Source organism: Vulpes lagopus, chromosome 23 (genome assembly GCF_018345385.1).
Source record: "Vulpes lagopus strain Blue_001 chromosome 23, ASM1834538v1, whole genome shotgun sequence".
NCBI lineage: Eukaryota > Metazoa > Chordata > Mammalia > Carnivora > Canidae > Vulpes > Vulpes lagopus.
In genome coordinates, this window is record NC_054846.1 from 29,640,744 (window position 1) to 29,665,359 (window position 24,616).

Genomic DNA, 24,616 nt, shown 5'->3' on the forward strand with positions numbered 1-24,616 from the left:
CCCATGCTCCCCGTAAGCCGCCTGGACCCAGCTCGCAGTGTCACTCCCCGGAGGGCTGGATGAGTGCCTCCTTCCCTCTGTGATGACACTTCCCCCGATTATCAGTCTTCCAGACCCTCTCAGGGTTCCTTTATCCTAATGCTCACGAGGTGTCTGTATTCTGTCTCTCTCCTGTGGCAGGTAAACTGTGAGTTCCCAGTGGCCGAGCCACATCCTGCCCATCGGGTTCTCCCCTCAGGACCTCACCAGGTGCCAGGCACATGGGTGGGTTCAAAGATGCAATAAGCACAGGAGCCAGAACTGTAAGAATGGAACCCCTAGTGGGGCTACCTTCCTTCCCGTCAGTAGTGTGAGCACTTGGGCTGGGACTGCATCTCTTTCTTCTTTATCTGCCATTCCCAGACAGTTGGTGGAAGCTGTATGTTTACAACGTAGTATATTCCTGTGCTATTGAATATGGACTGGGTTTACTCAGACTTTCTACCAGAAACTCTTCCATTGCAAAGGGTAAGGTTATCTAACTAGAACAGTGATGCTTTTTTCTTTTTTTAAAAAGATTTATTTATTTATTCTAGAGACAGAGCAGGGTGGGCAGAGGGAGAAGGAGAGAATCTCAAGCAGACTCCCCGCCACGTACAGAGCCTGATACACGGGGCTCGATCCCATGACCTGAGCTGAAACCAGGAGTTGGCCGCCCAACTGACCGAGTCACCCGGGCACTCCAGAACAGTGACGCTTCTTAAAAGCTTGCCTTCAGCTTCACTTTCCCTGATACTGACCTTTACCTCACCCTGCCTGGACCTCGCGCAGTCCTAGAAGAAAGTCTGGGACCATAAAGCAGGCCTCATAAAAACTTGCTGGAGTCCGAAGTTGACCCTGGCTGGAAGGAGAACACACCTGTGAGCCTAGCCCCAGGCTTTTCACTTTTATCTAACTGATGAACCATATTTCTGAGCCTAAAACAAGGAGACATGAGCTTTTAACTGATAAAGAAAGCCACTTCCTCTTCATTGGCCTCGCCATTTACCAGGCTCCGGGCGTGGGGGCCTCACGTTGCGTCACTTCATCCCTACCACGGGCCCTGGGAGAAGCAGCTGCACTTAGATGTGAAGGGACCAGCGTGGTGGAGCTGAACTCAACACCTCAGGCCACCATGGGAGCATGGGGCTGCTTGTGTCATGAGCTGGGGATCCTGAAATAGGAGAACCTCTGGGATTTCAATGATTTCTGAGGACAGTGGGACAGAATATTGGGAATTTTGAGTTTCTGATAGTTCTGAGGATTTTTGGAAGCCTTGATCTCAGCAGGGGGCAGCTAGATCTTACAGGAGGGGCCCAAACGCCAGCTGCAATCACACAGCCTCCTGAGGCTGGCCCATCTTTCTGGAACTTTGGAACTGCAGGAGCCTGCAGCCTCTATTTTGACACAAGGAGGTCCAGATCTGCATTCAGGCCCAGAACTATATGTTTACACATATAATATATTCATATGCTGTTAGTGCCATATGTTGCATATTTAGGGACATTTAACTCATATATGTGAATAGATTCACTGCTTTTTAAAAAATACTTTTAAATTTTGAAAGGATCATGAATTTAGAGAAAAGTTGGATATTTAATACAAAGAATTCTATTTTTCCAAACTGCTTGAGAATATGTTGCCAACCTGATGTCCACTCACCTGCAAATACTTTAGTGTGTTGTTGTTCCTAAGGATAAAAACATTCTCCTACATACGTGTAGTATAACCATCAAGAATCAGGAGATAGATACATAAAGTACTGACGTCCAATCTTCAGACCTCATTCAAGTTCTTCCAGTTGTCCCAATGATGTCTCTCGTAGCCAAAAGGTCCCATTCAGAATTAGGAATTGCTTTTCGTTGTCACTTTTTTTTTTTAAAGATTGATTGATTGATTGATTGATTTATAATAGACAGAGAGAGAGGCAGAGACACAGGAGGAGGGAGAAGCAGGCTCTATGCTGGGAGCCCAACGCGGGACCCAATCCTGGGACTCCAGGATCACTCCCCAGGCCAAAGGCAGGCGCTAAACCGCTGAGCCACGTTGTCACTTTTGTGTCCTTCTATCTGAAACGGTTCCTCTGCCTGTCCTTGACTTTTGTGACCTTGGCACTTTTGAAGATTTCAGGCCAATTATTTTGTGTAATATCCCTTCAGGTGGTGGGTCCTTACGATCAGATTCAGGTTATCCATCTTTGGCAGGAACATCACAATGTTATTGGACCCTCTCATACAGGCCCCAGCTTTGGTTTGTCCCATTACCGTGATTTTGCTTCAATCGCTGCATTTAGATGATGTCTGCTTCTTCATTGTAAAGACATTTTCCCCCCTGGTGATGAATAACTATGTGAGTGGAGGTACCATGTTCCTCCTAGTGTTTATCAAACTTTCAATGGATTCGTTTATTACATCGGTATGACATCATGACTTCCTCTTTTATTCAAAGGTTTAAAACACATGATTATTGGTCTTCATTACAATGACCTGTTGTCCCCTGTTCAGCCAGTGGGAACTCACTCAAGTTGTCTTTTGTGTCCTCTGACAGTCCTTTTGACCACACCTTGCTTTTTCTTCCAGGCTCATTTTGTGCTCTCCCTTCCTAGAGCTGGAAATGGCCATTGTTTGCAAGGAATGTGAGTTTCTTTTAGTGGAAAATAAGTATGTAAAGCCAAGATTTGGGTGTTAGCTTTGCACTTTGCTATTGAGGTGTCACCCTCCAAGGCCTGCTCTGTGGCTTATAGGTAAGGAATCCATGTAGTGTTTGTATATGGGTTTATGCATGTGCGTATAATGTGTAATGTGATATATGTTCATACCTATACTTCTGTTATGGACTGAATGTTTGTAGCCCTCACCTTCAGGGTGATGGTGTTTGGAGATGAGGCCTTTGGGAGGTGACTAGGGTTAGATGAGATCATAGAGTGAGCCCTGAGGATGGGATTAGTGGCCTTATCAAAAGAGGACACATATGGATGTGCTGAGAAGGCGGCTGTCTGCACACTGGGAAGAGCACCCTTAACAGGAGTCATGTCTGCCACACCTTGCTCTTGGACTTCCCAGCCTCTGGAAATGAGAAGTAAGCACCTATCGTTTAAGTCACCTAGTGTGTGATATTTTATCGTAGCACCCCAAGCTAAGACAATACCTCTTTTTGCTTAACCACAAGTTCATACGGATACACATTCAGCTCTAAGCTTGTTTCTGCACCTATCTGTATACAGAAACCCACGAGTGCACACCCGTACCTCTGATCCAATGCAACACCCCTGAATTCATTCTCCTTTTCTTCTTTTTCCTACTTGCAACTCCCTTCTCCAACTGTGAGACACTGGCTTCCATTGCCTCTACTATCCTGGGTCATTTGGCCACCTTGCTGTTTCCAGCACCCCAACCTGGGTGGTTTTGGGTGCTGACATTCACGGCCAGGCTGCCTCTCATCTGGCTCACGCTCCCATCCAATGGCACTCTAAGACACCTCTTTGCCCCTCTGGACTCTCATTACCTCCACCAGTCTCTCCCCAGGCTATATGCTCGTCACCCTGCTGGGGCCTTGCTGCTCCACTCTGAGCCATCCACCCCGCCCCAGGGAGCCCCACCTTGCTGTGTTCTTTCTTCATGGCTTTAGAATTCGGTTGTTGGGGCACCTGGGTGGCTCAGTGGTTGAGCATCTGCCTTTGGCTCGGGGCGTGATCCTGGGGTCTTGAGATCAAGTCCCACATCAGGCTCCTTGCAGGGAGCTTGCTTCTCCCTCTGCTTATGTCTCTGCCTCTCTGTCTGTGTCTCTCATGAATAAATAAATAAAATTTTCTTTAAAAAAAGAACTCAGCTGTTCAGAAAGGGAACAGGGAGGGGGAGCAGTTTGTGTGTGTGTGTGTGTGTGTGTGTGTGTGTGTGTGTGTTAGTAATATATAATGATTTGGAAATACAGAAGAAACAAAGAAAAGATTTTGTTTAATGCCCCAAAAAGTTATTATCCTTTCCTTCCAAAAATGTCAAATTAAAAAAAACCCGGGGCAGCCCGGGTGGCTCAGCAGTTTAGCGCCGCCTTCCACCCAGGGCCTGATCCTGGAGTCCCGGGATCAAGTCCTACGTCAGGCTCCCTGCGTGGAGCCTGCTTCTCCCTCTGCCTGTGTCTCTGCTTCTCTCTCTCTCTCTCTGTGTCTCTCATGAATAAATAAATAAAATCTTTTAAAATAATAATAATAATAATAAAAACCCCAAACCCAAACTACTGGTTTCTTTAGTTGAAAAAGGAATCCTTGTCCATGGTTGACTTGGGAGGTAGCAGCCCCTCCCAGCTGGACCCCTCCCCGAGGCCTGGGCTGCCCTGGGGGTGGCAAGCGCCCACCCGCTCCTCTCTGCATGTATAATCCACCTGGGGTACATTTTTTAACCAAACTGGACTTTGACCTTTTTATTTTGTAACATATTTCCTGTTAGTCTTTTCCCTGTGCGCGTGTAATTTAACAGAATGTGAGCACTGTCTATGCCGCCGCATTTGGATACAGCCTAAGTGCTGCTTTAAGTGGCTGCATGATGGTCTATCCCATCCACGGGCCGCTTATTTCATCTCTTGCCGCGGGACACTTACAGTTGTGACCTCTCCCAAGCTACCGGCTTTGGCTTGACGGTGTCAGGAGGGTCGTGGAGGCTTCTGGCCACCTTGCCTGCCGCCCGGGAATAGGTTGGCGCTAAGACAAGACACGTGCATTTTTGTCCCTAGTAAGCATCTCAGGGGTGGGTGGTTAAACCAAAGTTTTGAGGAAGACTCCAGAACACAGAGGGTCAAATCCCCAAGCCAGGCTGGCCTGTGCAGAGCTGCCTGGAAGAGGATGATTGCGAACCCCTTCCAGAAGCTCTTGAACCACGGCCAGGACCAAGAGCTCCAGGGACTGAGGGGGAGACACAGAACATTCGTGAATGGTTTTTCCTTCGGATTTCCTCTGCGGAGGGTGGGGCCGGGGGTTCCGCCACTCCTCTCACCTTACAGCAGGGTCTCGGAGGGACTCTTTCGACCCACCCGTGAGAAAGCTCAAGAGGCCAGTGGCTGGCAGGGAGGGGAGGTTGTGTTGGGGTGAGCCGCAGGATGCAGGCGCTTCCCTCCCTCTGACGTGGGCAAGGTCGGCGTGGTATGTGGTATGGATGGGATGGGGCCAGGCTGTGGGGCGGGGGCAGTCACAGCAGGAGGGGGCTACACGGGGGCACGGCCTCCCTGTGGGGCTGAGGAAGGACACCCCGGACAGATGCATCTCCTCAGGCCAAGGGAACTGCGGAGAGGAGCCCTCAGAGATGAGAATAGTCTAGGTGCCCACAGAGGCACCTGCCAGAAAGTCAGCTGTAACATCTGCCTTGACCAGAGTCTCAGCCGGCTGAGGACCCACTCCAGAAGGACCCTCCCGGACCCTAAGGGATCAGATGCACCCGAGAAGGCTGGTAGAGTAAGAGTTGGTGCAAAGAGGAGAAACATGAGGTAGAAAAAGAGAGAGGAGAGCTATGTACTCCCACCCTCCTTTGAAGATTTTATTTATTTATTCATGAGAGAGACAGAGAGGGAGGCAGAGACACAAGCAGAGGGAGAAGCAGGCTCCCCACCGGGAGCCCGATGCGGGACTCGATCCCAGGACTTGATCACGACCTGAGCCGAAGGCAGACAGTCATCCGCTGAGCCACCCAGGCGCCTCTACTTACCTCTTTCCATCTCAGGCTTTGGGCCTGACACAGGCCTGGTGGTGGAGGGGAGACTTGACGCAAAATCAGATTCAGGGTTTTTTATTTTATTTTATTTTTTTATTAATCTTGTACCATGTAAATTTCAGAATTGTGACTGAATTTGCTATTGAAGGTGACTTCAGCCTGTCACTTAAGGGCAAGGACAAAACTCTGAGTCTGCCGGAGGTTTCACCTAGGCGTATGAAGATATGATTCCCCCTGAGTAGTTTCCAAGGATGGTGACAAACAGCTGTAAAGTTCATTTTTATCACATCTCATGAACAGCACACTCAACATACCATTTATAAGCAGACTAAAAGGGGCTTAAGCAACAAAGACTTATTTTTCTCACTTAAAAAGAAGTTGGGAGGTAGGTGGCTGCAGAGTTACTTATTCAGCTCAGTGAGAACCAAGGACCGAACTCATGCCATACTTCTGCTCTGCCAGCCTCAGCGTGTCAATGATGTCTCCCCTCCCGACCACAAGATCGCTGCCCCAGACCTGCCATCACATCCCCACACGGAAAAGCACAGTGGGACATGCAGGCTCTCCTTACTCCTTGCCTTTTGCAGAGAGGAAGATCGCTTCCACAAGACCCTCGAGGTCGACCTTACCACCCCTGGGCCAGAGTGACTCACGTGACCACACCCCTCGTGTTCACTGCCTCATTTCGTAAGACGCCTCAAACCTCCATAAAGTAGAATCAGTGCCTCCCTCCTGTAAGCTGCCTTCAATGATGTCATCTGTGATCTAAGTGCCAAAACCAGGGCCTGTATTTCGTAGCCCTGGTGTTCCTTGGTCTCGAGATCGCTCAGCACCACACATCTCTCCTGCCTGTGGAATCTTGTCCTCCCCCAGGGGGTTCCCTGAGCCTCTGCTCCCGGGTCAGGGGTCTATGGCTCCGTGATCCCCATCCCGCCTCCTTCCTGCACGCTCCACGTGGCTTCAGCTGTCACCCAGCACGTAGTTGGTGCCTACCACTTTTCTGAATTATGGATTTGATTTTCAGGGTTCTATAAAATATACAGATATTTCTCACATTGATGTGAGAGCCCCTCGAACTAAAAAACCAACTAAGAAACTAAAGATCATTGTTTTCCCCTTACAGCAGATCTGTTCTTTTCAGACCCTATTTCCATTAAAGCCGCCACGACCACCACGACCACCACCACCATCATCGACCTTGTCACCCGAGCTAGAAACCTCAAATCTGTCTTCCTCATCCTTCCCGCCATCCAACGATGATGCCAGTTCTACCTTCTAAGTAGATCTTGAATTTGTCACCTTTCCATCTCAACCACCCCTAGCTTGGTTCTGGTTCAGCTCGTCCCAGGGCAGGTGTAACAGCCTCTTAGCTACTACTCCTTTCCCTTGGTTGCCCCCCTGCCTTGTATGAAGAGATGATGCCTGGAACTGTGGCAACCGTCTTGTAGCCCTGAGGTGATAAGAGCAAGAGCTAACAGCAAATGTGCTCAGGATGCAGCAGAAAAATGGAGAGAGGCTGGGAGCCTGTCAGCTACCCCTGCAGGAATCATCCACCTGCAGACTTCATGTGATGTGAGGTCATCAATGTCTGTCCTGCTTGGGCTCCTGTTGGTGGCCACTAATTAAATCATAAGGCATTTCTAACCGACTCAAGGAGTGGGAAAGCTAGAGGATCCAGTAGGAGTAAACTTGTGACGTGCGAATTTGGCAATCTTGAAGCAGTTATTGTGACATGAAGGTTATTTTTAGGTAGCTGGCGGGGGGGGCAAATGATTAAATATTAATTTCTTATTGTTGAGTAATGTGTTCAAGAGATAACATATCTGTCTCTACAAACCTTCACCCAATCCCTCATTTGTCCCTTTCACTTAGAACTGCTTTTAAGCTTTAAGATAAAGGAGACTTTTGAGTAATTCTGTAGAGTATTTTACGGTGGTCACATGACACATCTCCTGGGTCAGAGGGTCGCACGGAGGCCTCCATCAAATATGCATTTGGGATAAAGACGTGCAGAGGCAGAGACATGCGGAGAGGGTTAAGGCTGTCGCAAGCCAGTGTAGGGTAAGGTGGGTGTGGGTGAACGCAGAGGATGGGTCAGTAGGCTGGGAATAAACTAACGTGGAACGCTGGGCCTGGGGAGGGTAGATCCCTTCTTTCCCCAGTAGGGCGCATTCGTGGGCTCCAGCTCCTGTGGCCTCCTCACCCTTCTCTCGCTCTAAGGTGACTTCTCTCAACATCACCCATGTGCTGTCCATAACACGCCTTGGCCCTCTCCTGCCCCCAGGTCTGGCATGTAGAGTGGGATCTGCTTGGAAGCCAGGCCCTGAGGAGACTCGTCTTGAAGCTATAGATGTTTCTGGTGGCTGCTGCTGGTTGCTTAGGAGAATCATCAAGCTGGATCCTTATTGTGCCACAGGCAGAGATGTCAGGATGAGGCTTGGCACAGGGAGTGCTCAGAAGGAGCAGGGGCCAGTGGGGCCAGTGCAGAACCCTACAGGTTGACTTGAGTGTGTGTTCTGATGACGGTGGGCCGTCCTGACGTCTACCAATGGTCAAGACTGGGAAGGGACAGTGAAGCCTCCCTGCCAAAGTACAAAACCCCTGGGGCCAGCAGTCCAGTGGACACCTGGTTCCTAATCACGAGGCCTCCAAAGATCCTGGTCCTGTCCCTACATGTCACCACTCCCCGAACCGCCCCCTCCATGTGGCTCTTCTAGCCACAGAATTTTTCCAGGCTTTATGAGGCACTGCTAATTGTGGCTGGTTAGTTATCTCTGAAGAAACTATTTCAAGTCCCAGTGTTGAAGAACTGCCCTCGAGCAAACTGAGAGGAATACACTTAATAAATGTTCAGTTATTAAACGTTGTACAGTTAATAAATGTTGGCCCCTGGAGAAGTATCATATTTGTTCATATCATTTCTTCTAATATTTACCTTCCCCTCAGAGAATGATGCTTGGGGAATGGGCACTTCCCCCTTCGGACCTTGTCAGCTGGAGAATTCCACACATGCCTAGACTGTTCCTCATCTTGTCCACAGCTCAGCCATTCTGTGTCTGGGGAGCCGGCTGTTGCGGGGAACAGTCATCGTCATAGCTGAGCTTGTAGCAGCCTCTAGGGGTTGCCACGGGTTACTGAGTGCTTGGCACTGGTGTCTTGGATCAGTTTGGAGCAAGAGCCCTCAGTGAATATTGCTTCCAGGTTTCCCCAGGGGGCAGAGATGACCGAATGGCTGGACCACAGCACCACCTCCATGGCCTGACCAGGCCTGGAGCTGGTTGGCAAAGGTATGAAGGGAGGACATAAGCAGGACCTGGAAGGTCAGCTCGCCAAGAGCCACCTAAGAATTACTCCAACTCTACGGACACACTCCACCCACCCCACCAGGGCGCACATGCACATACACATGCATGCACGAGCACACATGTATACACACATGCACACACATGAGTGCATGCACACACACAGGCAAACACACACACACACCTGCACACACAGCAACCTGGTCTGAATGGGGAGCACATTCAAGTATCATGCCCGTCATTGGGGCCCCTCAGGCTTTTCCAGTTCTCCCCGCAGGGTCCCAACTTCTCATTCTCCAAACACAAGGAGGAGAGGCTCTGGAGAGGCTCTGGAGAGCCAGAGCTCAGGGGCGTTGGGCTGTTTCTGAGCATCGGTTCCAGGCTCTGCTTTTTATGGTTTATCTCAAAATCAAATCTGGCCCTGGCACTCCCTGCTTCAGGGCCTCCGGGGCTGTCCCCTCCCCCTGGGATGGCCTGTCAGGACCCACCTTCCTGACTCACCTACCCTCTGGGCCTCACCTCTCCTAACACCATCTCCACATCGTAGTGGGAGGGATGTGCTTGGTGCTTCCAAGCACAGTGGGAGGGTGTCTTGGTGCTTCCAAGGCCGTGCCCTCTCCACGCCTGAGCTTCTACAATGCAGCTCCTTTGGTCACAGCTCCATGTACTGCACTACTTTATGATAATTAGGTGTGTGTATGTGTGTGTGTGTGTGTGTGTATGTGTGTGTGTGTGATCAAGTATTTGGCAGGGCACCCATGATTTGCCCACTACAGAGCCCTGTGCACCTGCTCTGGTTAATATGAAAGGAGTTTAAGAAAGCGGTGCCTGGGTGGCTCAGCTGGTTAAGTGACTGCCATTGGCTCAGGTCATGATCCCAGAATCCTGGGATTGAGCCCCATGTCGCCTACTTCCCCCTCTGCCCCTTCCCCTGCTCGTGTGCATGCTCCCTCTCTCTAACATACTCTCTCTCTGAAATAAATAGTCTTTAAAAAAATACACAGCTCCTACTCCCATAGAAGTATCCACCTTCTAGTTGGATAAATAAAACATGAACACATGAAACAACTAGAAAAAATTAAGTGTTAAACCAGAGACAGCAAACTGGTAGCCTATGGGCTGAATCCAGCCCTTAAACGTGTCTTTTTTGGCAATAACAACTGTAGCCAGCAAAGGTTCCCCCCGCCCCAGCCTGATTTTTTAAATTCTAATAAAATATACATACCATAAAATTTACTATCTTAACCATTGTTAAGTATACACTTCAGTGCTATTAAGTACATCCATAATGTGCAGCCATCACCACCATCCCTCTCCAGAACTTTTCTCATCTTGCGCAACGATAACTCTGTCCCATTAAACATGAGCTCCCCATCCTTCCCTCCCTGCCCCAGCCCCTGGCCACCAGCATTCTGCTTTCCACCTCTGTAATTTTGACTACTCTAGGGATCTCGTATAAACTGAATCACGTAGTATTTGTCTTTTTGTGAAATAACCTAACAGGCCTGGCTTATATCACTTAGTGTAATGTCTTCCAGGTTCACGTGTGCCATATTCATCCACACGGATGTCTTCATCCGTCTCCTCCCTCTTAAAGCTGAAGAATGTTCCATTGCACATATGTGCCACACTTTGCTTATCCATTCATATGTCAGTGGACACTGGGTGGCTTCCACCTCTTGGCTTTGAACATGGATCTACAAATATCTCTTTGAGCCCCTGCTCTCAGTTCTTTCGAGTATAAACCCAGAAGTGGGATTGCTGGATTATACAGCAGCCTTATTTGTACTGTATGAGGAAGCTCCACACTCCTTTTCTCAGCGGCCGCACCACTTTACATTCCCACCAACAATGCACCAGAGTCCTGAATTCTCCACACCTTTGTCAACACTTTTGATTTCTGGTAGTAGCCATCCTAATGGGTAGGAAGCAGCCAATTCTTAAAATTTTCTGAACAAGGGCAGCCCCGTGGCCCAGCGGTTTAGCGCCACCTTCAGCCCAGGGCGTGATCCTGGAGACCTGGGATCGAGTCCCACGTCAGGCTCCCTGCATGGAGCCTGCTTCTCCCTCTGCCTGTGTCTCTGCCCACCCCCCTCTCTCTCTCATGAATAAATAAATAAAATCTTGAAGAAAATTTTCTGAATAAGTTGTCCATATTTTAAAAATCAAATTTCCTGTTTGTTTGTTTTTTAATGGATATTTCCAGCTTCTTTTGAAAAACTGGGAAATCCTAGTGGCCCTGGTGCGTGTATGGCTGCTGGTGACAAGTGGCCTGAGCTGAGCAGCAGCCGCCCCTGTGCCCGGGCAGGCCCGTGTGCCAGCTGCCTCAGCCCTCCCGCGGGGCCCTGCACCCGGAGGGTGACAGCAGCTACCTGCCCCCTGCCACTGCCGCTCTGACCCACAGCACTGCCAGGAGGACAGAGGCTATTCCTTGTGTCCGTCCTTAGTGGCAGATGAGAAAGCGAAAGGCAGGCAGGCTGACGGGCTTGAGCTACTTTCTCTGACAGCGTATGTTGGCTCCGTGTCCGGGCGGTTTGCAGGCACCCTGTTTCTTGCACTGGGCCACCCTGTCAGTTCTCAGAGGCGCTAGGGTCTGTGGCCCTTGCGTTAGACAGGGGTGGCCCTCAGCTACCCGGCTTTCGGAGACCACGGTGGCACTGTGGGCTGGGCTCACCACAGGCAGCTTGAGAAGGAGCTAGGATCTCACTGCTGCCATGACAGATGCCACAGACTGGGTGTCTTCGACAACAGAAGCGTCGCTTTTCGCAGTTCTGGAGGCCGGGAGTCAGAGATCAAGGTGTCTGCAGGGCTGGCTTGTTCTGAAGCCTCTCTCCTCGGCTCACAGACGGCTGTCTTCCACCTGCATCTTTGTGTCACCTTCCCTTTGCACTTGTCTGTGTCCCAATCTCCTCTCCTCGCAAGGACACCAGGCATCTGGCATGAGGGGCCACCCATCTGACCTCATTTTACCTTCATTACCTTGTAGAAGATCCTATCTCCAGATATAATCCAAATGCAACATTCTGAGGGACCGAGGGTTGGGACTGTCTCCCATGAGTTTGGGGGACACAGTTCAGCCCATCGCAGTGGGTAGGACTCGGGGGGAGGAGAGAAGAGGCTCAGTGGGCATGCATCTTGTCATCTGCTCAGCGCCTGTATTCATTTCCTTCTGCTGCTTTAACAAATCGCCACAACCTTACTAGCTTAAGTGACATGCTTTCATTTTCTTACAGTTCTGGAAATCATAAAACCAAATGTTGGCAGGGCCACAATCCTGGAGGCATCAGGGAGTCTCTGTTCCCTGGCTTTTTGCAGGTCATGGAGGCTGCCAGCCTTCCTTAGCTAGTGGCTGCGTTACTCTGACGTCTGCCCACATCAGCACATCTCTTTCTCTTTCCCTGACTCTCCCACCTCCTTCGGACAAAGACCTTCTCATGATATTGGGCCCATCTGGATAACCCAGGATGAGCTCTCCATTTTGAGATCCTTAACTTAATCACATTCACAAAGTCCCTCTGCCACGTAGGGTAACACATTCTCAGTTCCAGGGAAAATTTTGGAACATGGGGGCTTGGACATCTTTGGGGAGCTGTTCTGTCTGCCGCAGCACCCCTGCCTTCCTCCCTATTCCAACCTTGAACATCTAGTGGGGAGCTACCCCTCACCATGCCAGGGTGGCCACGTGCCCCAAGCCGGTCCAGCCTGAGCCCCTTGAGAGTCTCCCTTGAGTGGCCACACGATGCTGTTTGAGTCTGGAGTTGCCGAGATCAAGCCTCCTATTAGGGGAAGCATTCATCTGTGCTTTTCCGAGGTTGGCAGTTTAGGAATCAGTATATCCTCCACTTGGTTAGCTTTCTGTCCCTGGAAACCAGAACCATCTTGACATGTGCCAGAGATCTTTCGAATGAGGGCCAGAAGGTGCAGGGTGGTGGTGGGGGGAGGTGGGGACCGCAGTGGATCTGTGTTGAAGCTAATGAAGTGTAAGCTGCAAAGCCGCTCATGTGAGACCTTCCGTGGCCCCTGCTGGGACTCAAATTCATAGGTTTCTTTCTTTCTTTCTTTCTTTCTTTCTTTCTTTCTTTCTTTCTTTCTTTCTTTCTAATTCATAGGTTTCTGCACAATTTTTAGGGGATACATTAGCTGCAGTTACGAGGATCATGTTAATCTTTTTCCAGTTCAACATCCCCTCATGTAAATCCTCTCTCTCCCTAGCTTCGCTGTGATCATGGGCATTTTTGAAAACCCACGAAGGGGAAAGTGAGACGAGGACCCATTTCCTGTGTGCTAAATGCAATACACTCATCTGGCCTCCAGTTGTTCTGTTACATTTGCTTGTCAGCCAGGTGTAGAAATGGCTTTCGGGAATTTTCTCACGGCCCTGCCCCACCAGCCTGTTGACAATGGGGAGCAGGGCTAGTGGTGGTATCATGGTATCAATGTGTCCCATAGCAACTGCCACCAGAAATACATGGGGAGTGGAGGGGAAACGAGTTGGAAACATACAGAATCATACAGGGCCAAATGCCGGTCCGCTGGAAGATGCTTCCAGTCATCAGAAGTGTAAAATGGTGAACTGGGGGGATTGAATTATTGACTTCCAGCCAAAATGTAAATTCTCGCCTATCAGGAATATACCAGCTACAGCTACATAAACATCCTTTATATACATGCTTTCCTTCTTTGATGGAAAATGTGGAAAAATGAAATTTGTCTGGATTCCTGTGGATTTAATCCTGTAAGATTAAAATAACAGTGAGGGGATGCCTGGGTTGCTCTGCAGTTGAGCATCTGCCTTCTGCTCAGGGCATGATCCTGGGGTCCTGGGATTGAGTCCCACATGAGGCTCCCCCTGGGGAGCCTGCTTCTCCCTCTGCCTGTGTCTCTGCCTCTCTCTCTGTCTCTCATGAATAAATAAAATCCTTTTTAAATAAATAAATAAATAAAACAACAGTGAGTATGTGTGCATGTGAAGCTGTATGACTCATGCATTCTAACGTACGGTGCTATGTCTTAGCAAGACATTGCTAATGACAGGTCATGAAGCTAAATATGCTTTTTTAAATGACCAACCATGGGCAGCCCCAGTGGTGCAGTGGTTTAGCGCTGCCTGCAGCCCAGGGCGTGATCCTGGAGACCCGAGATGGAGTCCTACGTCGGGCTCCCTGCATGGAGCCTGCTTCTGTCTCTGCCTCTCTCTCTGTGTCTCTATGAATAAAAAAAACAAAAACAAAAAACTTAAAAAAAAAAGAAAGTGCTTGCTTTTAAAAAATAAAAATAAAAAATAAATGACCAACCATGCTAGAAAAAAGCCGAAAGTCTCTTTCTATGTTTCCTATGGATAATGGTATCTCAAACTTATTGTCATTGTGATATGAAGAGACGAGTCTGCAGCCAAAAAGGAGGGAGAGAAGTATTTAGAAGCAACAATGAACACAAACTGTATTTGATATTTTCCAGCTTTCAAAACTTTATAGTCTTTGTTATATTCTCCATCTATGTATTTTCATACTTAATTTAATACTGGTAATTTTGTATTCATCTTCTTTAAAAGATTGAACATGATTCAGGCCCCAGTAAACCTGGGTGAGCCCCCATGCACAGGCTACAGTGAAGAGATGGGAGTGGCCAGCCTGCCCAGAGCAGAGGCCGAGAGATGAGGGGACACCGCAGGGAGAGAGGGAGAGAGTGGGGGACGTTGATGATAGGGATGTGGAAAGCCAGGTGTGGGAAGGGCAGGCCCACTGAGTTGACAGTGGCTGTGTGGTGTGTGCCTCGTGTGGTGTGTCAAGGAGAGGGACGTGAGGGAGGGGATCCTTTTCTCTGGGAACAGATGCTCTCCAGCTGCTTCAACCTTCTGCACCTGTAACGAGTGGAGAGATGATTAAAGACCCAAACAGGTGGTACATTCTGGAACCCTGAAAAAGAGTCAAAAAAATGTCACTCTCTGAAACAGAGATTTATAAAAGCCAACATCAAACAGATGAGGGTTATTATCACAGTTTGGGTACTTCCCCCAAACTACCCAAGATTCTTCAAGGTATAGGGGAGCCTCTCAATTCGCCATGAGTTCAGAGTGTATCCTAAAACCCCATCCAGGAAGCACTGATTTAAATGTAACTAGTAAAAGATGCAGCTCCCAAGAATACTGCTAAACACAGAATGACATACGATCAAGTATTTAAAGGGTGGCAGCCTCACACACACGCATATGAACACGTTAGACCACAGATACTCTGTAAGGCAGAAAACAATGGTTTTATCAGAAGAAAAATGGCATAGAGGGGAAAATATTTGTGTCTTGTATCACAGCCAAGATTAATTTTTCTAATATGTCAGCGTTCCTATTGATCGCCTTTTTTTTTTTCAAAGACCAGCCGTCTAATAGAAAAATGGGAAGCTCATGAGAAAGGAAATTCAGATGCTTCACAGACAGATGGAGAAATAGTGACCCTTACTCCCAAAAAGGAAATGCAAAATGAGATCACACTGCAATATCTCTCTTCAACTCTCCGATTGGCAGAGATAAAAGAAAGTTGGGTAAAGATGTGGGGAAATAAGCCCACTTGTAAATTGTTGGCGGGAGTGTAGATACAGTTTCTGTAGAAAGCAGTTTGGTAATATCTACCCAAATTATAAGTGCACGTACCGTTTGACTCAGCAATCTGAGTCCTAAGGATTTCTCCTATAGATGTGAGCACATAGGCACAATATATCATATATACAAGATTACTGACAACACTCCGCAGCAACCAAAGATGAGAGGCAACCTGCATATCCATCTGTGGGGGACAAAATAAGTAAATTCCCAAGCATCAGAATATTCCACACATTGGAATATTGCTCAGCCATGGAAAAATAAAATGAGGAAGCTTTATTTGAACCGATACAACATGATCTTGGAGTTATCCAAAGCGAAAAAAGCAAGATGTGGAAGAAATATAAAGTACTCTTACTGTCTTGTAAAGGACGGTTGGGATGATTCTAGCTCTGGACGCATATTTGTTTGAATAAACAGAAAATATCCTAAAAGATACACCAGAAAAAAAAAAAAAAGATACACCAGAAACTTGGACGTCAGCTTCTCTGGAGAGAAGCTCGGGGTGCCTGGGGGTGCAGGTGTTAGAGCCTCCCGCCTTTGCGGACCACAAGGGACGCCCAGTGATCCTGACTGACTGCAGATGTTGGCTGCGGGCTGGCTGTGCCATAGGTACCGTGGCAGGTGTCGGGGTGCAGCGGTTAGTAAAGCAGACAGGTGTCCTGCCCTTCAGAGCTTACGCCTTAGTAAATGAGGCAGGCAGTAAACAAAATATGGGTGGACAGACAGATGGACAGAAAGAGAGAGAGAGAGAGAGGAAAGGAAGAGAGAAGGAAAGAAGGAAAACTCAGAGACTTTGAAGAATATTAAAAATGGCATGTGGAGAGAGTAAGTGGCGGTGGCCAATCTATTATTTTAGACCGGGTGGGGTCAGAAAAGGTCTCATGTCATCCAGATATCTGGGGTAGGGGCACCTAGTGCAGAGGCCTGATGTGGGGAGTTTTGAGGAACATAAGGAGGCCAGGGTGACGCTAGCAGAGCAAGGGGACCGTGACAGGTGGCTGAACTGTGTCCCCACATTGGCCATGCTCCAGGAGCAGCACAGGCAGCCAGGCCTGCTGGGGCCTGGATTACTGAGAGGGTAGTGCCAGCCGTCCTGGGGGCTCCAAGGAAGACGGCCCCGCTTTCTGAGCCGCAGCCATTTGACCAGGCCAGCTTCCAGACTGTGGAACAGGAGTGGGTTGGTACAGTCCACATTCGGGGTGACTGTCTATCTTTTCAGTCAATGCTTAGAATGACTTTTTCCTGAAACAGCCCAAGGCAGCCCTTTGACAGCTCCAGGACCACATCCCAAACCTAGGACGTGCCCTCACAGCGCAGCAGCAGTCCTCCGTCCTGCTCCAGGGCCTCTGTGCCTTGGAAGGAAAGAGAAGCGAACACCTCTTGGAGCACCAGCTGTTCTGGGGTCCACATGATGCCAGAGGCAGAACCTTCTGTGCTTCTCCCCCGAAAGGATGCCTGGGTCCCCTAGGACCACAGCCTCCCCGGTGGGAGCATCTTCTCTGTAGGACACGTGCTCTGTAAACACTCTGGTCACACTGGGTCCTTGCTCTTTCAGAAACAAATCCCCAGAGGGGGAGGCTTACATCTTAGCCTAATTGGACAGTTGGCTGTATCCAGAGAGAAGTGTTTGCAGAGCACATTGAGAGCTAGCCCGGGGACCCACATGTTTGCTCAGCATCCACATGGCAAACAGCAAGAGCCTTCCTTGAATGCAGGGGTCAGAAAGGGATTTGCCTCAAATCTGAGCTAGCCTCTGGGGTGATGGCTCATTCAAAAGGCCATAGTGCAGGGAAGAGTGTTCTGGAAGATTGGTGCCAAGCTTTCCTCCCGTCTGAGATGGACACAAAGGATCTTTTCTCATTTTGCTCTCTTGCAGCAGAGTCGCCCCTGGATTACCAAGGGGGTCCTGGGCCTATTTCAAGGTCCAAGTGTCTGGAATCAGAGCCCAAAGGCCAGCTGTGGGGAGCAGGGGGTGGGAGAAGGCGGGAGGCCCACTAGCTGTGCAGAAAACGAAGACCTAGGGCTTTTATGCACATGATTAGTGATGAGGAGCTAGTTGCCTGGCAACAGCAGCCCCTTCCCCCTCTATCTGTACCCCTCGGGCTGCATGTAATGTTTGGTGACATTTTTCTTTTCATAGCAGAGACAGGGAGTCGCCCCCTTAATTAGCTGAAGATGTCCTCCCCCCCCCAACTGGCTTATTGATCAGACTCCTGTTTAGAAATCATCCCCCCCAAGCACTTAATTATTAATTGCACATTAATAATTGGTGTGCCAAGATAACTCTACAGATAGCTGTTCGTGTAAGTGAAGAGCTGAGACCGAGACCTGACACACAGAAGTGCTTGTAAAAAATTAGCTGCTCGAATAATTAACATTGTCTCTTTCTTCAAGGAGGTTCTAGTAGTAAAAGACCTACCCTGGGCAGATTGTACTGATTTCAGAGAGCTTTGCTATTTTCTCACAGACTCTCAGAATGCTAGTGTCCCCAGAGAATCTTCAACCCCACCCCCTGCCTAGCCACCGCCTTTTACAGTTGGGGAAACCGAGGCCCAGTGAGGTGAAGTGACTTTGCCAAAGTCGCACAACCGATGATGCCACAGAGACTGCATCCAGGCCTCCTCGTCCTCAGGCCCGTTTGGCTACTCCTCCGGCCTGGGCAGCTCGTGGAACCTTGCCAGGAGCCCATCACGGGAGCAAGTGTGTGGGTACACACTTCCCTGGCCTGCACTGGCGGGACCCCGAATCTGCAGCAGGTCCCTGGACCTCGGGGTGCGGGTGGCACTGCACACGCACTCAGCCTTCCCCAGTAAGTGATGCGACCACCAGAGCAAGGTCATTGTTTCCATTTACAGGATGGGAAGCTCAAGTCCGAGAAGTGTGAATTCCTAGTCCAAGAGTGGGACTCGAAAGCCACATCCCTCATCCCACCACCTGCTTCTCCTGCACCATAGATGTCATCCTCTCCTCTTACACTCCAGGAAACCAAGCCTCAGAAGGGGCTGAGCGGCCTCCTCAGGGCTCTGTTTCCTGGTTACAGTGGGGGGGGGGGGGGAGGTCCAGCAGAGATCACCCACCGCCTTCACTTTCCCCCATTTAGGTTTATCCTAACCAATCTGCTGAGAAACACTTTTTAACGCATAATAAAATGGATGTGCTAAATTAATTTCAAATACACGGACAGAAACAACATCTGAGCCTTTGGGTTGATTATCTACCCAGAAGAGGCTGATGAGGGTAAGCGGCTGGAAAAGACGGGGTGTGGGGACAAGCCTTCTCTGTTCATGTCCTCTGAGAAAAAAATAACAAAGGAGACTCTTGATCGCTGGTGCCCGCGTGTGTGAGTGAGCACCAGGGGGCAGAGTGAGTCCAGGAATGGGGAGCCAAAGCCATTTTCCTTTGGTATTAAGGGTGGTTTTAAGAGAGCAAGCTTGTAGCGTAAAGGGTCATTGCTTTTAGTACAGCCTTAGTCAATAGGTTTCTAATTGGGCTATTAATCTGGAAATAAGTGTAAAATAAGAAACCCAGAGGGTGGGTTGAGAGTGGATGCAACATGAATAATGAACATCCCATGGATGATTTTTTTAAAGGGTCAATAGTCTCATAACCTTTGTTCTTCTTTTAATGTGAATTGACTCCTGACCACCACTTGGCAATTTGTCATAAAGCAGTAGGTCTAGTTATTAAGAATCTTGGAATAATATTTTAAGAGTTTTCTAGTGCATGGTCTCTGCAAGTGGAAAACATAAACAATGATTGTATTTTGGCAAATTAATGCGATTGTGCAAACGAATCAGTGTGTAGCCACTCCTCCTCGCACAAGCTCCCACCCTGTCTCACTGCCTGCTTGGGGCCATCCCCCAACCCCGCAGAGGTGGAAGGGCAACAGCCACACACCGTGTCCCCTGTGCGGGAGTTAATCCCGGGAATATATGACTCAACCATCTGCAAGGCAGTGACATTGGGACGTTTGTGAATTTAGCAGTGGCCTGAGGACGTTTTCTTATTTAGAACTACAATAACTACCATATGACTATGGTTGATAATACCTTATTGCATATTTGAAAGTTGCTTAATAGAGTATATCTTTTTTTTAAGATTTTTATTTATTGATTTGAAAGAGAGAGTGAGCGGGGGTGGGGGCAGAGGGCGAAGTAGAAGCAGAGTCGCCACTGGGCAGGGAGCCTGACACGGGGCTTGATCCCAGGACCCTGGGAGCACGACCTGAGCCAAAGGCAGACACTCAACCGACTGAGCCTCCCAGGCACCTCAAGAGTAAATCGGGAGGATTAAATTGTAACTGTGTATGGTGACAGATGTTACTGTGATGACCGTTTGGCAGTATATACAAATTTCTAATCATTAAGTTGTACACCTGAAACGAATGCCATGTTATGTGTCAATTATGCCACAATAAAAACAGAACAAAATCAAAAGCCAAAATGAAACAGCTACCACAAATGAGAACTCATTAGGTGCCAGGCCCTGGGCTTTGCTTTCACGATCTCATTTAAGCAATATAAACCTATAAGATAGATACTGTTACTGTTCTTCTGATTTTAGAGTTGAGGAAATGGAAACTAAGCTAACTAAATTGGCCAATATTGCCCAGCTAGGCAGGAGTTCATCCCAGACTCAGACTGAGATCTGACAGCAAAGCCCTGGTTCTCCGTTCTTGTCTTTCTGGAAGCCTGACCAATCCTATCCTGATGGAAAAAGCCTGGGTCCTATACTCTGACACTAAATACTTTTTTTTTTAATTTAAAATTATTTATTTACTTATTTTAGAAACAGAGAGAGGGGGAGAGGGAAGGAGAGCGTGGTGGGGGGTGCGGACAGAGGGAGGGGGCAAACCCACTCCACATGCTGAGACGGGGTGTGTGGGGGGCTCAATATCAGGACCCTGAGATCATGACCTGAGTAGAAACCAAGAGTCAGTTAATCAACTGAGTCACTGAGGCAAAGTGCCCCCCGCCCACTCTCCTTTAAAGATTATGTATTTGAGAGAGAGGGAGAGCGCGAGGGAGAGCAGTGATACTACATTCTCATCTGAGCGTGCTGCTGATTTGAGGGGTGGTCTTAGGAAAGTGACTCCATCTCTGTCAAATCTTAAGATCTTGTAGTAAGTTACTTAATGATGCAAGTCACCAAAATAAGTGTAATGCTACTTCTATGTCAGAGACTTTTAGGGCATCAAGAGCCCAGACTGATGTATAGTCCAGGGCTACCCCAGCTCTGGGATCTGTAGGACCCTGGCACGGGGTCAGAGGGAAGTTGTTATAGGACGAAAATGTAGCAGGATGGTGTGCAGTGAGTGGGATCATCCTCTCAAGCTCCCGGCTTAAGAATAAGATGGATCCCTGCCCACAAGTCCTGGAGTTTGGGGGCTGCAGACATGTAGGAAGGTGGGTGGCCACACGTTGGGCAGAGGGCTGTGCGTTGGAGCAATGCTGCACAGCCCTGCAAGCGGGGGGCAAGCGACAAGAGGAAGCCATGTGGCTCAAAGGGACCAGCCAAAGCTGCCGGGCACTGAGTGCCAGGGTAGGCTGGAGGGCCACTTGGTCAGCCATGGGGACCAACGGTCCCGCCACAGATCATGAAAAGGCATATTCATCTTTGCTCCTTTTCTTCTTCTTCCCTAGAAGCGGGGGGCAGGGGGGGAAAGGGGGAAGAGGAGTGGGGGAGGGTAGGCCCTGTCTTCACGCCCCTCCTCCCCCCCAGCCCAAAGCTGCGGCCTCACCTGCATTCAAGGCAAGGGGGAGAGCTTTGAATCAAATATAAGACTGAAATTTTAAATTGAACAGAGCTGAATCTCAATAATCAAGGAGAAACCATTATGATCAGTAAAATGATGAAAAGTTACAGAATCGGGCTGGGATATATGTGTGGATAGATAGATAGATAGATAGATAGATAGATAGATAGATAGATATGTGGATATATATATATATATATATATATATATATATATATATATATATAGTGAATGGAGCTTGCTACCCAGTGGAAAAGAGGTTTCACAGAGCATAATTGATAGATTTTTGGGGGAAAATCTATTTCATGTTTATCCCCCCAGAGAACTGACAATCTTCACTAAACCTGTTACTCAGAGGAAAATCAATAAATATTATATATTCGGCCACAGGTGAAAGCCTGCAGGCTGCCGTTTCACACCGTGCAGTTAGATGCTGTGCGTGCACTGGTCACATGGCTCTCCGGGACTCCAGTCTTGCAGGGGCATCCCGGGTGCCCCATCATGGTGGGAAAAGCCAAGCATTTCTCTTATCAGGATTGTAATTATAGCTCTTTTTTCTGTTCCCACAACAACCGCTAGGTCAGGATGCTCACCTTTTTAAGTTGCCCTCCCTCTGCTCAAAGGATTCTGCCCTCTAAGAGGTCCAGATTGATCCCTGCCACCTTCCACCCCCCCTAGCCCTGTGACTACCTCCTGAACTTTCAGAGCTCATCTTGATCCTGGGCTTCAGAAAGGCTATGCAGTACGAACCTAGTCTGCAGACATAAAGGTGATAATCTCACCAAACCCTGAGTTCCTTGCACCCATTGCCTATGTAGATTTGGACAGTGCAAGAGCCCACAGACAGACACATCAGTGGATCAGAGGCAAGAACCCAGAACCAGACCCCAGGACTATATCACCATCCACTCTGTGATAAAAGGTGATTTGCCAGTGCATGGGAAAAGGAAAGAATATTCCATTAATAGTGCTTGGATAATTGGTTAACTACGTGTGGGGAAACAACCATTTAAATTCTTACTTCAGGGGCTCCTTGGGTGGCTCAGTCGGTTGGGCATCTACCTTCAGCTCAGGTCCTGGGATGGAGCCCTGCTTTAGGCTGCCTTTTCAGCGGGGATCCTGCTTCTCCCTCTCCCTCTGCCCATACCCCAACCCCTCCCCCATGCTCTCTCATGCTCTCTCTCAAATAAATAAATAAATAAAGTAAAAAAAATTACTTACCTCACATTCATCCATTCCAGTGGATTAAAGACTTAATAATAAATGCAAGAGCAGAAATGTAGAAGTAAACCTAAGCGAATATTTATCAGACCCTGGAACTGGAGAATGACTTTAACAGCATGACAAACAATAAAGAAATCACATGGGAAAAAATGATAGCTTTGAATATATAAAAAATTTAAAGACATACCAAAAAACAATATAAATACAGTCCAAAGGTATGGTAATAGTAACATTACCCAGTAATCCCTGTAGTGCCAGCTGGCAGTGAGCCAACAGCCAATATGTGAGTAAGACCATCCCTAGGTCATCTGTGCCCTAACCATGCCACCAGCTGAATAGGAGATACCCAGAATGAGATCAGCCATGCCTGGCCCAGGTCATCAAATATATCCTGCTGACACAGATTCATAGGCAATAATACATGTTTCTTTGGTTTAGAACACTAAGTTTTAAGATAATTTGTTATGCAGAATTAGACAAATGATATAAAAAGGAAATGATGAATTGGAACAAATATGTGTAACAAATATGAAAGATAAAGATTAAAATCTTTAATATGTAATGAGGTCTTATAAATCAACAAGAGAAACAAGATCTGCCTTAGAGAAATAGATAGAGGACACAGGCAGACAAATCATTAAGAAAGAGAAATGGCTAATATACTAAAAAAGAAAATATTAAGCCTCACAGAAGTAAAAGAAGTGTAATGCAAACATTAAACCACGCATATGTTTTTTACTCACTGAATTAATAGCAATGTAAAAATATTCAGTAAAGATGAGGGGGGTGGTGTGATGGGCTCTCTCAGATCTGGGGATGGAAGTCAAAGGAACAAACCATTTCTGGAAAGCCATTTAGCAAGATTTAGAAAAAGCCTTTGGGGCAGATGCTGTTGGTGTGGAATATTGCAATATAGCTCCCAATTCTCCATCATGTTCTTTGTGTCATTTTGTGGTTCCTTCACCTAGACACAACGTGTATTTCCTTGCATATTGATGCTGTGCTTGGCTTCATGGCTGTTTGGGGCCAAAGGAATGTTAACAAATGTGTACTGCAAGCAGAGGCTTAAGCATCCCCTGGTTTCCAGTTTGTTCTCTTGCGTTTCTCCTTTTACCACAAGAGCTTCTCCGGTTGATTCCCACACACTCAGCCTGGGCACCTAGGTGGACTTGGGAAGATGAAGTGGTAGTGGTAGAGGTTGAGAACTTGACTGATCTCCACATGAAAATAGAACGATTAGATTCCTCTAATGGCCGCTTCCAGAAAGAAACCTTCAGCCCTCAATATCAGGAGATAACCTGGAAGATCCCAACATCATGACCTCAGTTTCAACACAGTTGTTCTTGGTCATCATTTTACTGCTTTTGGTGCTGCCGGTGGTTGAAGCAGTGGAAGCTGGAGATGCAATCGCTCTCCTGTTAGGTCTGGCTCTCAGCATTACAGGCATTTGTGCCTGTTTGGGCGTCTATGCACAAAAGAGGAATGGACAGATGTGATTTTGATGGGCCTTCTGAATCAGACCTTGCCCGTAAAACCTTTGTGTTATTGAGGTTAAAAACTGAGCTTTAGTGTCTAGAAGATCCCACAAAATAGAGTATTTTCACATTCTTAATTACCTCCCTGTAAGTGGGAACAAATTGATACCTGTTCAGTGGTGGGGAGGGGGGGAGTTTTCATCACAACAAATAATACACTGAAAAAAGCAGTCTAAAATTCATATGTGCTAGTTAGAAAAAGGGTCAAAGAAGTCAGATGACTGAAATTTTCATATTATTTCATAGTTTCAGAGTTTTCAAAGTGAAACAGGAAGCAGGAAGCCCTTACCCAGAATCCTAGGAAATTGCCCGTGCCTCCTCCATCACTGAGGAGTCTTTTCTCCATATTTTTATTAGTTTTTCGTTTTGTTATCTCCCAAATTAATATTGTATTTAGATATTAAATACAGTCAGTCAGAGATTAAAATTTTTATTTCTTGGGGGGAGAAGTAAGAAAAATGTATTCAATGTATCTAATGTTGAAATGG

General features: G+C 47.8%; 1 protein-coding gene across 1 annotated transcript; it reads left to right on the top strand.

Annotated features, from left to right (window-relative positions):
* Positions 1 to 23,909: 23,909 nt before the first annotated feature.
* LOC121481186 (small integral membrane protein 30-like) lies at positions 23,910 to 24,096 on the top strand. The gene has a single exon (XM_041738321.1). It carries the CDS (start codon positions 23,910 to 23,912, stop codon positions 24,087 to 24,089), a length of 180 nt encoding a protein of 59 aa, XP_041594255.1. The 3' UTR covers positions 24,090 to 24,096.
* Positions 24,097 to 24,616: the final 520 nt, after the last annotated feature.